Here is a 14,416-nt window from a genome sequence, read left to right as displayed (position 1 = left end):
GTTTGCTTTTCTTCTAAATTGGTTTCGATGATATTTGCGTTGTACAACAAATCGAATGGAATGTGAAATTTGCAAATTGTTTTGGCTTTCCGCGTCTTCATACGTAACCATGTACATATATGGTATAGGGGGAACATTCATCTGGTTTTGCCGGTTTGGTCATTCATTGTTTTCACTACGTAGCGCGGTTAAGAAAAGCGATACGCAAATGAAAGATTTAAGCGAGAGAACTTCTCAGGCCAACCGAGCCACAGCTCTTGATAATGAGGAGGCCTTTAACTGGGCACCGATATGTCATCAATGAGGTAAGGCTAGAGTTTGCGAGAGAACTTCTCAGGCCTACCGAGCCACAGCTCTTGATAATGAGGAGGGCTTTAAGTGGGCACCAATAGGTTATCAATGCGGTAAGGCTAGAGGTAGCTGTATTTGATGCACCATCTCGGCATGCTTGCCGAAGTATGTATTTGTATGGGGAAGTAACAAATTAAGCAAACTTTAAGCGACACCTAATGCTTCCTTCCTTTCATGAAAGCATACAACAGGACTTGTTTCACATTACGCTTTATTGTGCCCTTTCGTGAGACACCACATGAAATCTTCTACGTTTTAAAATAATCGTATGCTGATACAAAGAGACGCGAAATTAATCGTAATATTTATATTTTTTGCCAGTGGCGTCAAATTTTATTTCACACTTGTGAACTGGAAGGCTGTAGTATACAAATAGACACTCAATGGATCGTTTTTGTGCCACCTTTCATTTCAAAACAAATTTTTATACAATTTTCCTTATTAGGATTTTTATAATTTCAGTTCCGTCATATAGGGTCGAGTCGTAAAAAAACATGCGACATATAAAATCAGTTAAAAAATCCAAAATAAACAACAAAGCAAATCATGAATGGTACAGAAATCAGTATATAAAGGGTTTTCCAATAAGAGGTGTTATTTTGATATTCAAAAAAAAATGCTATTTTTTAATCATAAAAAATCGTTAATCATCTGTAGATAGCCTTTTATATATTTAAATAACACTTGTTATTGGAAAACCCTTACTATTTTCACAAAAAATCAAATGAATACGCTAAGTTTAGTATATTACCTACAGTGACGTGTCCGTGCGTGAAAAATTACGCTTTTATATGCGTCAATCAAAAATTTTAAACAAACAAATTCATAGAATTAATGAAAAAATGTAGACAATTTATAAAAAAAAATGTATGAAAAAAACATAATATTTATAAAAAAACATATAAAGTTAATTAAAAAAATGTATTAAATTTATGAAAGAAGAATTTATATATGTGTGAACTATTTTTTTTTTTTTTTAGCAGAAAAGAATTTAATTTGTTAAAAACAAAAAAATCATTATTGATGCTTTCCATTTCAATTCAACCGGGCTATTCGGGACATGTTCTTCGATTTCGATGTAACTCAAATATGTGGCTCTCTGGTCAATTTAATGAGACACGTATTTTTTTGTTCGCCCGAAAAATTTTTTTTCAAGATTTATCGGCAATTTTGTTTTTCGCCTCAAAATCGATTTTTTTTAATTATATAAGAACATTTTTTGTTTAAATGCCCATAACTTAGTCAAAAATTAACCGATTTTAATGATTCTTGGTTCAAAATGATCATAATTACTTGTACGAGCGAAGAAACAATTGCAAAAACGTAGTTGAAAATTTTTTATTTTGCAAAAAAAAAAATCGAAATTTTTTCCAAACTCAATATTTCAAAAAGTGTATTTTTTTTAGCTTTTTCCAAATCAAGAGGACACCTCAAACTTCAATTGAGCTGAATGCCCAGTAGCTAAAAAGAGATGGTTTTAAGTAAATCACCTGCTTCGCACTTTTTGTTTTTGAAAAATAAAAAATTTTCAACTACGTTTTTGCAATTGTTTCTACATGAAGCCCCGGTTAAATTGAAATGCGTCAATTAAAATTTGTAAACAAAAATTGAAAAATTTATAAAAAAAAATGTATAAAAGTAATGAAAAAAGATGTATAAACTTTGTGTAATTAATGAAAGAAAATTAATAAAATTTATAAAAAAAATAATAAAATATATAAAAAAAAATTAAAAAAAACTTTAAAATTTATAAAAAAAAATTATAAAATTTATGAAAAAGAATTTATAAAAAAAGATGTATAAAAAAAAAAATAATTGGCGCGTACACTTCTGTTAGGTGTTTGGCCGAGCTCCTCCTCCTATTTGTGGTGTGCGTCTTGATGTTGTTCCACAAATGGAGGGACCTACAGTTTCAAGCCGACTCCGAACGGCAGATATTTTTATGAGGAGCTTTTTCATGGCAGAAATACACTCGGAGGTTTGCCATTGCCTGCCGAGGGGCGACCGCTATTAGAAAAATGTTTTTATTAATTTTGCTTTCATCGAGATTCGAACCAACGACCTCTCTGTGAATTCCGAATGGTAATCACGCACCAACCCACTCGGCTACGGCGGCCGCTGTATAAACTTTGTGAAATTTATGAAAAGAAAATTAATAAAATTTATGAAAAAAATCATAAAATTAAAAAAAAAAAAATAATAATACAATTTATGAAACAAAATTAATGAAAAAAATTAATAAAATTTATAAAACAAAAATTAAAAAGAAAACTATAAAATTTATGAAAAAAAACAATTATAAAATTTATGAAAAAGAATTTATAAAAAAGAATTTATAAAAAAGATATTATTAAAGAAATGATTAACCTTTCGACGACGATTAGAATTTGCTTTGACTTGACACTATCTTTACACTTGTAATCGTATTATGTTTATTTCTTAAAAAATAAAAAACTTATAAAAAAATGTATAAAAAAAATTATTAAAAAAAATTTGCTTTGTGCTGACACTTTTTTTCACTAGTAATCACATTATATTTATTCTATAAATTAAAAAAATTGATGAAAAAAAATTAAAAAATTTATAAAAAAAGATTTATAAAACTTAAAAAAAAATATTTAAAAAAAAGTTTAACCTTTCGGCGACGATTTTTATTTGCTGTAACTTTAACACTTTTTTCCTCTAGTATTCGTATCATATTTATTCCAGTAGTGTCTACACAAGATTTCAAGTCGCCAGCTGAGAAAATTGTCCGCCCACACTGCCGCAGATTTTTAAAAATTACTTTTCTTAATTTCTCACAAATGATTTATTACTTAATCACACTTAGTGCAGTCACAGACGACTAGCGTTATCATTACTGATCAGCAAACAAAAGCAAAAAGAATGCTGTATAACATGCGAACGTCTATAAACATGCGAATTTGCTCTCAGACAACTTTTCGGTGGAATTGGTTCAATTAACCTAGATGAATCGAGATAATTATGCTTTCGGCGTTCTGTTGCAGCGTTGCAATCTTATACTCATAGCTGCTCTAATTATTAAAATATTTTAATTCGCAACATCTTAAGATATTTTTAAGAATATGTTTTTTACAATGAAAAATCGATTTTTTTTTTATTTCAGGGTGGTCTTGCCCCTTAAATCAGCTCTTCTAAGTCTATGGGAATATTACACGCATTTTTCTGTCTTTTGCGGAGAATCCATTGGCTCTATTGCAAATAAATCTAAATTTGCTTAGCAATTTTAACTGTCCATTCTCCATTTTTTTTTTACATTTAATTTCTTTACCACTTTTTCTGTGCAAACTGTCAAGGAAATAATTCAGTGCTGCCAATTGGATCTTGCAGCTCGCTAAGTGGTTGACGAGCCGAGAACCGGTGGTATTTTTGTTTCAAATAACTACTATAAACGACGAGTTGGACTCACTCAAGCGACCTACTTCTTGCATACAGTTGAGTTAAATCGTTTTTGTTGTAGTATGCACTATTTTTTTATAAATATTCAAATTTTCAATTTTTTATTTAACATTATAAATATTCATATTTTCAATATTTTATAAATACTCTTCTGGCAATAAAAAAGTCCCTGAAAGCATAGCTCTAAAATGGATTTCGAACCTAATATTTTTAATTAATAATTCCCAATCAATTTTTTTTTTTTTTATTTTGCTACATTTTTTGAAAAAAAAAAAATCTATATTTATGTTTATTTTTCTCAAAACCTTCTGCTAGAGGACTGCCTTTTTTGTTCAGAATTTCCCGTAGAATACCTCAGTCACCGAAACAAAGTCGGTTATACATATTTTCGAAGAACAAATTGACCCGTTCTCATGAACACACATAAGTATAATAAATATTTTTGCTGTCAAGTTTCTGCCAATAAATTAACCTGGCCCGCATGATCCATTTTAATAGTGCTTTCAACTTAACATTTTTGGATGCAAACAAGAAGTCAATCAGCTATTCACGAAGCTCCCCAGTTTTTGTACATTTTTTATTCTCCAGCACTTCGTTTATGGGTAAAAAAAATTACTGGATAGTTGATCGAACCGTCTTAATTTAATCCTGTAAGGTTTCGGAACAGATACAAATTCTTCTTCAGGATATGTTAAATAGGGAGTCCCATTCTTAATTAGCGTTAATTGAAGCAATTTATTTCGTTCTGACCATAAAATAAGACAGTAGTAACACAACAATACTTATTGAATCGAGTTCAAACATACACGCCCCGCTAGGATTTTTGTTTTCAGAAGTAGCGTACAAATTTCAAACCTTGCCACTTGATACTTTGTTTTTAGTTAGTAAGCCGGTAGCAAAATATTAAAAAAAAAAATCAAATACTCGGGTTGGAGGGAATACCGAATAGCGTGTAACGAGTAACAAAGCAACGAGTTCAGTGTGAACTCACCTGCTATTAAGTTAATTTTCCGAAAGTTAGTCAAGGTCAGCATAACTTTCCGCTTACCTGATCATTGCAACGTATTCCAAGCTGAAGTTTTGGCGATTAAAGCCAGCCTTTAGGCGCTAAATAAAGACGCAAAGCTATAGTCAAAAATGTCTACGTATACTTCAATGGTCAGGCAGCTCTGACATCGCTTCAATTATGGAAACATTCTTCGAAAACAGTGTTAGAGCGTTATGAACAATTAAGAACACACGCACAGGTTTTCTCTATAACTCTACTCTGGGTGCGGGGCCAAAGTAATGAGGCCACAGGATGAGTTAGCTAGACTGCGCACTACGCTCCAAATTACTCAAAACAAAGTGAAATACCTATGCCCTTGACCAAATGTAAGTTGCAAATAGATAGATACACCTTAAGTATAGCCATTAATCGCTGGATACAGTTGCACACCTATAGCATTAGTAGCCAAACATGACCAGAATCCATATTCCATTCGCACTAGCAGTCTACTTAAATTTAATAAGAAAGACTTAAGAATATTAATAGGACGTTTATCTGGAAATTGTCTTAAAGGAAAGGCGTGCCAGTAGAATTTGGGTATCATATCCTGGCTTTTACAGAAGCTACCATGATGTAGAGAAGAAGAAGAGACAGCTGAACACCTTATGGGTGCGGGTGCGTGGCTCTGTGAAGAAAAAGGTTGAATTTGCTAGGAATCGGTTTTCTGGACAGCGTCGCGGCTGTTGCATATAAAAAATTAGATAGACTAATTAGATTTATGAAGTCCACAGGGTGGTCTAAAGAGGGCGAAGGGGAGTAATGATGGGATAGTTCCGGTGGTATCACAAGAGGCCTCTAGGTGTGTCGTAAGAAAGCCACCTAACTGCTTTAGCGCAAAGGCGTCCACTAAAATTTTTTATTTTTTTTAATTAATGATTCGTTAAAATGTATAGATCTCTATGAATAATTCTTCTTCTTCTTAATTGGCGCGAAAACCGCTTACGCAATTTTGGCCGAGTTTAACAAAGCGCGCCAGTCGTTTCTTTCTCGTGCTAACTGGCGCCAATTGGACACACCAAGTGAATCCAAGTCCTTCTCCACCTGATCTTTCCAACGCAGAGGAAGTCTTCCTCTTCCTCTCCTACTACCAGCTGGTACCGCATCAAATATTTTCAGAGCCAGAGCGTTTGTATCCATTCGGACGACATGACCCAGCCAACGTACCCGCTGGATCTTTATTAGCTGCGCTATGTCTATGTCGTCATAAAGCTCATCGTTCCATCGTCTGCAATATTCGCCGTTGCCAACGTGCACAGGTCCAAAAATCTTACGCAGAAACTTTCTCTCGAACACTCCAAGCGTCGCTTCATCGGTTGTTGTCAACGTCCACGCTTCTGCGCCATACGTTAGGGCGGACATGATGAGAGCCTTGTAGAGTGTTAGTTTTGTTCGTCGAGAGAGGAATTTACTGCTCAGTTGCCTACTTAGTCGAAAGTAGCACTTGTTGGCAAGAGAGATTCTTTGTTGGATTTCTAGGCTGACATTGTTATCGGTGTTAATGCTGATTCCTAAGTATACGAAGTCCTTTACAACCTCAAAATTATAACTGTCAACAGGAGGTACTTCGTTTTGTCCTCGTTCACCACCTCTATGAATAATTACCGGACAAAAATTGCTTAAGGGGTTCGGAGTAGTCAGAGGCCCGAAAAAACGATGATTTTCAATAATTTTTTTTTTTTTGCTAGTTAATTGCTTTACTTTAAAAAGATAAAAACATAGTATTAATACAAAGCAGAATAGATTAACGAAACCAACGCAAAACTCTGAGTCTTTTCGGGGCCTATGCTCCCGAGTGGAGTGAACAAGGAAACAAAAAAAATTAATACATCATATTTCAACTTGACTTTAGCAAAATTTCAAAAGCAAAAAAATTGTAAAAGTTATAGCTGTTTGTGTGGAGCCCGTTTCTCCAGAAGTCTCTTGCGGTGATCATCACAAGTACTTGGAGATTCATTTGTCTTCGACCTTCAATCGAACAAGAGAAATTAGTGTTATTAATAGATAATCTTGTGCCTGATCCAAGCTTTTTTTGCAAAATTAACTATATGGCGGCCTCAAGAAATATTTTTCAGATTTTCGAGAAAAAACCCGACAATTAATTGTTAAAAAAAATCGAAACTTTTGAAAAGAAAATCCTTCGTTCAGGCATGAATTTTTTATGTTTTTCAAAAGCAGTATAAATTTTATTGAGATCTACCAAGCGGTTTTTGAGTTACAATGATCACCCGTTCAAAAAATATAGTTTTGAGAAAAACGCATTTAAAGTTTGCGCCGGAGCGCCCGAGCGAGCGCCCTTTAGTTGTTGAATGACTCGGAAAGTATTTGTCGGATTCACTTCAAATTTTCACACAATATTTTTAAGATATTATACTGTAAGAAAATGCAACAAAATGCCTTTTTTAAATTCTGACTACCCCTAACCACTTAACCAATCGATATACATACATATTTATATTACAATTATCAACTTACTTAATATTTTATTATTCTCTTTCCAGACAGTGCCATCAGTTCTCCATCCACACCTAATTCCTCACTTTCTTCACAATCGAATCTTGTTTGTGGAGGTGGTACACCATCGCCAAATACACCCTCTCCTGCCACACCCACTTCTCAACAATCCGCCAATACACCGCTGAGCGGCAATAGTGCGATATATCAAACCCCTGGCAGCGGATTTGGTGTCTCACCATCTGGACATAAGAACAGTTTGAAGGGTACGAAGTTAGCGCGTAGAGCGCGCTCTTTTAAGGACGATCTAATCGAGAAAATCTCCATGATTCGCACACCCAACAACACTTTGGGAAGGTAAGCGTTGTAACTGCGTGAAATTTAAATGAAATTTATATAATGCCCTTCTATTTTTTATTATTGTATTATTTCTTATTACAGATCCCATTCCCCACATAGTCCGCGCAGCAAGCCCATGAAACCCCCACCGACCGCCGAAGAGGTAGCCAAGTCTGCCAGTTCGCTGGAAATGCATGTCAAGGATATTTCGAATGCTCTAAAGCACTTCTGCGATGTTATACTCAAGTCAAAGCTCGAGGTTCTGCCGGGCAATGCAACCGTTATACTTGAGACCATCGCCAGCATGTACACTGTTATACAGTCCTACGCATTGGACAAACATAGCACCGTCCTCTTGTCGGCAACACAACAAGTGTATCAGTCGCTTGGTAAATTGGTGAAGCTCTGCGACGAGGTAATGCTTATCTATGCAGCGCGCCGAAGCGATGACGAAGGCGGGGAAGATCAGGCGCAAGATGAGCATCAACAACTTAAGGCATTGCTCAGTGAAGAAAATGTGAAGGAGATTGTTGATTTGCTGGGTGATGCGGTGCGAGTAAGTGCGATAAAGAACTTGTGTTTATTTACATACCTACACATGCATGTGTGTGTGTTTGCCCGTTTGCGCGTTTTATGAGCTTAATCGGTGATCACGTTGTTCATCTCTCAGCTGTGCAGTGCGCAAAAATGTCGCCGCAAATTAAAAAAAGAAAAAATATAAAAAAAAAAACTCGTCATGAATCAGCGGCCTGAGGCTAAAAGATTTTGCTGCTGCGTACTCTTGTGACGCTGACGGCGCTGTTGTCTCTGATTCAACGATAAAAATAGCGCGCAAAGAAAACAAACGAGAAAGCAAGCAAAGCGCAAAACATTAAGAGTACAAATCTAAAAAAAAAAAAAAATATCAAAAAGTATAAAAACAAAACAAACAAAAAAATTAATAAAAGTGTTCAGGGTCATGTAGAGATGAGATCAAAATCCTTTGTTTTGCTAATTATCGCTTGAAAACGTTGTCCGCTTAGTTCAATTGTAACAAATTAATTTTAATATTTTGTGCTTTTTTGCTAAATATTCTTACATTCTTTTTTTGCACTCGTTTTATAGAATTTGGCGACATTGGCGCAGCAAAAACTGAAAGAGCGCGAGGAGAATGCTTTCAAGTATGCACCAAGCAATGCGGACGCAGCTGCAACGGCCAACAACGCTGCCGTGTCACACAATAACCTAATGCGACTGCCGGTGGAAGTTGCTGGTCAACGTACATCGCTGCCGGACATAACGCTAACACCGAAGTAGGTCTAGCAAATGGCAAATGCATATTTATAACCCAGATTTCTCATTAATAAAATAAATTCATACTAGGCGTTTGGGGAATATGATTGCCATTAGGAAAAAATTAATTAGTTTCCTTAATAAGAAAAGCATTCACTTCAGAGATTTTGATATTAATGTTTCGTGAAAAAGCCCCTTTTGCTACATTATCATAAGTTAATCATAAATGGGTGAGTGCTGTGGTAGAGTGCGTTTGCTTGCAATATACGCCGGTTCAAATCTTACTGCAGGAATGAAGCATTAGGCATTTTTTTCTAACAGCGGTCACCCCTCTGCAGCCAATGACGAACTCCCGATTATATTTTTGCCCGCCACATCGGCCGATTATCACCTTATACAGAGTCAGCAGCAAACCGCAGCCACCAACTTAGAGATCTGAGATCCAAAACGTGTTCCAAAGAGTGGCCCAGGTCGTCACCGTTTAGGTCAATCAGGCCGTTGAGACCTCAGATCATTTGGCGTTAGCCACGGAGTAACACATGGAGGCGACCTGTGTCAATACCTCACCATTAAAAAGTGTTGTCTTGTGCGCAAAACCAATCACCTAGCCATTTCTCTTCACATATCCGATCGATAAAGACATGTCCAATATATTAATCCAATCGACCCCCGTAGCCGAATGGGTTGGTGCGTGATTACCATTCGGGAGTGCGTAGATTCAAATCTCTGTGCATGAACATCAATTAATAGAAAAAGTTTTTTTCTAAAAGCGGTCGCCCCTCGGCAGAGAATGGCAAACCTCTGAGTGTATTCCTGCCACGAAAAAGCTTATCATAAAAAGTATCTGCCGTTCGGAGACGGCTTAAAACTGTAAGGTCCATTTGAACAACATCAAAAGCACACCACAAATAAGAGGAGTAGCTCGGCCAAACACCCAAAAAGGGTGTAATCCAACGAAGCTAAGTCTAGTTAACAAGCTGCATGGGGCGGTGCGTCATCAATGAAGCAAATTCTCTTGGCATGCTTTGTTCGCAGTGCTCGGTGGTGCATAAAAGAAAAAAGAAAGGATGTAGAGAAAAATCACTGAGGTGTTTTTTTGGTCACCTAAGGTTTTTTTTGGGAACAGAACTCGGTTCAGTTCATTTTATTGTTGTCGCTAAAATTGACCTATTAATTTTTCACTTGGTATAGCGAGCTCATACCGAATTGAGTCGCTCTGGTTCCAAATTCCAATTAAAGAGCTTTGAACCTTTGTTGTTGTTGTTATTGTAATTGTAATTATTCATAAAACCCTGCCCGTGCAGTCATTGGATGATTCAGGAAAGAGGCTGTTTCAATAGAGTGGGGCAATAGACGAAGAGGTGATAGTGCTGTGTATTTGGAATTGCTGTCGGTGGTTGCGTTGTGAGAATTTTATAGCTAGCCACATATACAAGGGACTGTTAATTCGAAATAAGTCAAATATTTACTATCGTTTGATAAAATGAACCCTCCTCCGGGTCTGGCCAGACTGGCTTTTCCGACTTTGGACGTGAATTTAACATATTTCTGATATAGCTAACGACTTGAGCTGCCAGATAGCTTCCTAAAATTTAATTTCCTATCGATTTGTGGTTATAACCTTTTAAAAACGCGCCTCGAACAGGACGAAAAAAGGCCAGTCCCGGGTGCCCAACTGACGGTTTTAATATTAGCTAATATTTTCTATAGTTAGGCCTGCCATAGAAGTTCTACTAACAACGTTTTATGCTTTATATGTTCAACTATTTAAGTTATAGATAGATTAGATAGAACTTACAATTCCATTCAATATTAAAATTTTAAAATTGAATATACAAAAAATATTATTCCAGAGAACGTGATATTTTGGAGAAAACCAACTCAAATCCCATACGCGCTTCTCACAGTACAGAGAGTATTCTGCGCGATACGAGTCCACCACCTAAACCGCCGCTACCAAATAGGTAAGGAGCCTCATATATCCGATTCGAGCAAGTTCCGACATTAAAATGAAATATTTTCACAGTGAAATTAACTAATATATAATATTATTATTTGTAGGAGATAGTTATAATATAATCCTACCCTAATTAGCCCAATGGCTACTAGGGCATATATGTATGTATATATTTTTTGTGAATTTAAATAATGGAATGTTTTTCGGTTCAAACAGATAGCAATACTAGCTCTAAGAAAAAAAAAATTTTCTAGTACTTAAAAATATACCTCCGTACATTAGGGTGTCTCACAAAAAAAGATACCGTTTTTCCATCAGAATAATAAAATTTATTATATTTTAAGACTTCCGCTAAAATATATCCTAAAAATATTAATATCTTCCAATTTGGGCCGGAAAAAAATCCTTTTTTTTTCTCACGATAGCGAACACTATTCACAGTAACTGCCTGACCGGCCTCATTTTGGAAAAAATGCGGCCCAATGATGCCGCCGGCCCATAAACCGCACCAAACAGTCACTCTTTGTGGGTGCATTCGTTTTTCGGCAATCAATCTTGGATTATCATTCGCCCAAATGCGGCAATTCTGCCTATTGACGAATCCACTGAGGTTAAAAAGGGGCCGCATCACTGAAGATGATTTTTTTCACGAAGTGCGCGATATGCATTTTGATTTGAACGCCCGTTTTCATAATAAGCCTGAATAACTTTAACGCAATGCTCGATTGTGTATCTTTTCATGGTTCAAATTAAGTTAGTCTGAAATTGAAAAATGTCAAATGAAATGCAGAAAAAAACTTGACGTTTACGTGTGGTACACATTCAACATCGGCCCTTGAAATTTAACTACCCTTTATTTTAAGACTTCCACTAAAATATATCCTAATAATATTAATATTTAATATTACGTGAGCTGGGTCGATTTGAAAATATCACCAAAAATCGGTATTTTCATAAATAATCTTTGAAATTTTTTTTCTTAATTTTTGTTTTTTAATTAATTTCCTAAAAATCGTCTAAGTTGATAAAAAAATGTATGCTTAAAAGGTCTTAAAAATGTTTAAGTATTTTATGAACGTTCTATCAAAATAATGAGGTTTTCGAAAGCACTTTCAAATTGATCCAGCTCACGTAAGTCTTAATATTTTGCCGAAATATTTTAGCGAAAGTATTAAAATGTAATAGATATATTTTATAATTCCGGCAGGTAAACCATACCAATTTATTTTTTATTTAATTAATTTTTTTTTTTTTAATTTAAATAATTAGTTTATCTTTTATGTAATTTATTTGTTATTTAATTGAATTTTTATTTAGTTTATTTGTTATTTAATTTGTTTTTTATTTAATTTATTTTTTTTTATTTAATTTCTTTTTTATTTAACTTATATTTTTATTTAATTTTTTTTTTTTAATTTAATTGATTTTTTATTTAGTTTATATGTTATTTAATTGGTTTTTTGTTTAATTTATTTGTTATTTAATTGATTTTTTATTTAATTTATTTGTTATTTAAATTTTTTTTTATTTAATTTTTTTTATTTAGTTTATTTTTTATTTAATTTATATTTTTATTTCATTTATTTTTTTATTTGTTATTTAATTTTTTTTTTTTATTTAGTTCATTTTTTATTTAATTTATTTTTTTATTTAATTTATTTTTTATTTAAGGTTTTTTTTTATTTAATTTTTTTTTATTTAATTTTTTTTAATTTAATTTATTTGTTATTTAATTTTTTTTTTCATCAAAAGTGATCCACCCTAATGTATATAGACGATTCAAGCATTCAATTTCACTGTGATAATATATCATTTTAATATCGGTGCCTACATAAAATCAATGTCTCATATTTATTTTCATCTCAGACCACCACCGCTGCCGCCCAAACGTCGTAGTCAACAGCAACAACAACAGAATTCACATAATAAGAGCATCAACTCGGACTTGGATTGGAGTTCTGACATTTCGCTTGGAAACTATGGTGTTGATTAGTAAGTTGCAAACATTTAAAGCAATCCTTCATTAATGTTACCAAAATTCTCATTTCAACTAACAGCAATCTTTCGGTGCGTTCACATTCACCGGACGAAAATTCTAGTCAATGTTCGCTCGATTCGGAATTGAATCATTCACGCGAGGAGGAGGAGCTGAAGTCATTGGTGTTAGCCAATCGTCTGAACGAGTTCAGTAAGTTTGATCAATATTTAACTCTTATACGAATAAGAAATTACTAACCGAATAATTATAATAATAAAAACAAAATAAAAAAAATCTTATATTCAGAACCACTTATAAGCGGTGGCAAACGTGCTGCGTTGAACAATAAAGTAGCTGGCAACAAAACAGTTGGCACTATTGGTGGTGGCGGCGTTAGTAGCGAGCCCACCAACACACAAGCACAAAGCGTTGTCCTCGAAGATTCCAAACGTGCTGCCGGCACTGGCGATGACGTAGATGAATGCGATTTCACACAAGCCGGCAATGTCAATAGCGGCGCTGGAGGCGCTATGGATAAACTGGAAATGCGCAAAAATATTAACAATCGTCATTCCAATGAATCGGGTACTTAAACAAAATCAATTACGCCGTTGCTTTAGCTGCATTCATAATTTGCCATCATATCCGTTGTCACTAAAATGCGATGCGATTTTGTATTCTGTATTGTTTTTGTTTTTAATGTAAATTGCATGATTCCCCTTCATAACAACTGTTTTGTTAATTGTTATTGTTTGATTATCGTTATAATTTGAGTTTTATTTGTCTGCCCAACTACGTTCGTATTTAGTGTATTTTTTTTTTCTTCTTTTTTTATAGAAAGTATTTATGAACATATTTAGATTTGTTGCAGTTTCCTATTGTAATGGTTTGCATTGCAAATATATCACAACTTGTGTAGGGAGTGACAATTAATTAACTCTTATTCTCCTCTCATCATCCTTTGTAGGCTTCGTCTCCATGACGTCGGTGCGCACCTCAGCGCAGAGCGTTTCGAAACGTTCATCAGATTGTGGTTTTCAGTCATCTACCAAGTCTAGTTCTAACTCAGAAATCGCTTTTGATGCCATTGAATCGTCGAGTAGTGGGGAATTTCACACGCAAACACAAGAGTTCCACCAGCAAACGACGTGCTTATCCATGACGAACACGATATCGTCTACAATGATGACTACGTCGAACAGCATCATGAATAATATGTCCACATTGGCGCACGATGCGCGCTCAATTAGCAATACGAGCAGCGTGAGTCCCGATCACTATGAGAGCGGCGGACTTGTAACGGAACGTTCAGTTCACACCACCAGCAGCGCTAGTCATGTGCAATCGTCGTTTTCGTCGCTGGTGAAGGCTAATAGCTTGGACACTACTTCATCTTCGGATGGTGGCATGGGTTCGCATAGTGATCTAGTGCCGCCAGCATTGCCGCCCAAAACGAGTCGTAGCAAGGATGCACGCATATTTTCTCAATATGACAATTTCGATGAAATCGAAGATAACAATAGGTAAGTGAAATGTAATTATAAAAGACGCCCTGGTAAAATTTTGTGAGACGTTGATTGTAAAATGTAAACGAAACCTT

General features: G+C 34.9%; 1 protein-coding gene across 5 annotated transcripts in view; it reads left to right on the top strand.

The window, feature by feature from the left end:
• LOC128857994 (guanine nucleotide-releasing factor 2) overlaps nucleotides 1-14,416 on the top strand; it is a 97,514-nt gene that overhangs the window by 64,398 nt on the left and 18,700 nt on the right. For 4 of the 5 annotated variants that reach the window (XM_054093878.1, XM_054093877.1, XM_054093876.1 and 1 more), the window contains 8 exons: nucleotides 7,318-7,627; nucleotides 7,712-8,165; nucleotides 8,714-8,901; nucleotides 10,735-10,845; nucleotides 12,705-12,830; nucleotides 12,896-13,026; nucleotides 13,123-13,401; nucleotides 13,784-14,339. In XM_054093878.1, the coding sequence (XP_053949853.1) occupies nucleotides 7,318-7,627; nucleotides 7,712-8,165; nucleotides 8,714-8,901; nucleotides 10,735-10,845; nucleotides 12,705-12,830; nucleotides 12,896-13,026; nucleotides 13,123-13,401; nucleotides 13,784-14,339 (2,155 nt within the window). The remainder of the gene's footprint in view (nucleotides 1-7,317; nucleotides 7,628-7,711; nucleotides 8,166-8,713; nucleotides 8,902-10,734; nucleotides 10,846-12,704; nucleotides 12,831-12,895; nucleotides 13,027-13,122; nucleotides 13,402-13,783; nucleotides 14,340-14,416) is intronic. The other variant, XM_054093879.1, reaches the window with a different exon arrangement.

Source organism: Anastrepha ludens, chromosome 3 (genome assembly GCF_028408465.1).
Source record: "Anastrepha ludens isolate Willacy chromosome 3, idAnaLude1.1, whole genome shotgun sequence".
NCBI classification, from domain to species: Eukaryota; Metazoa; Arthropoda; class Insecta; order Diptera; family Tephritidae; genus Anastrepha; species Anastrepha ludens.
Note: the sequence above shows the minus strand (reverse complement) of the source record. Positions and strands in the feature narration are given on the sequence as shown.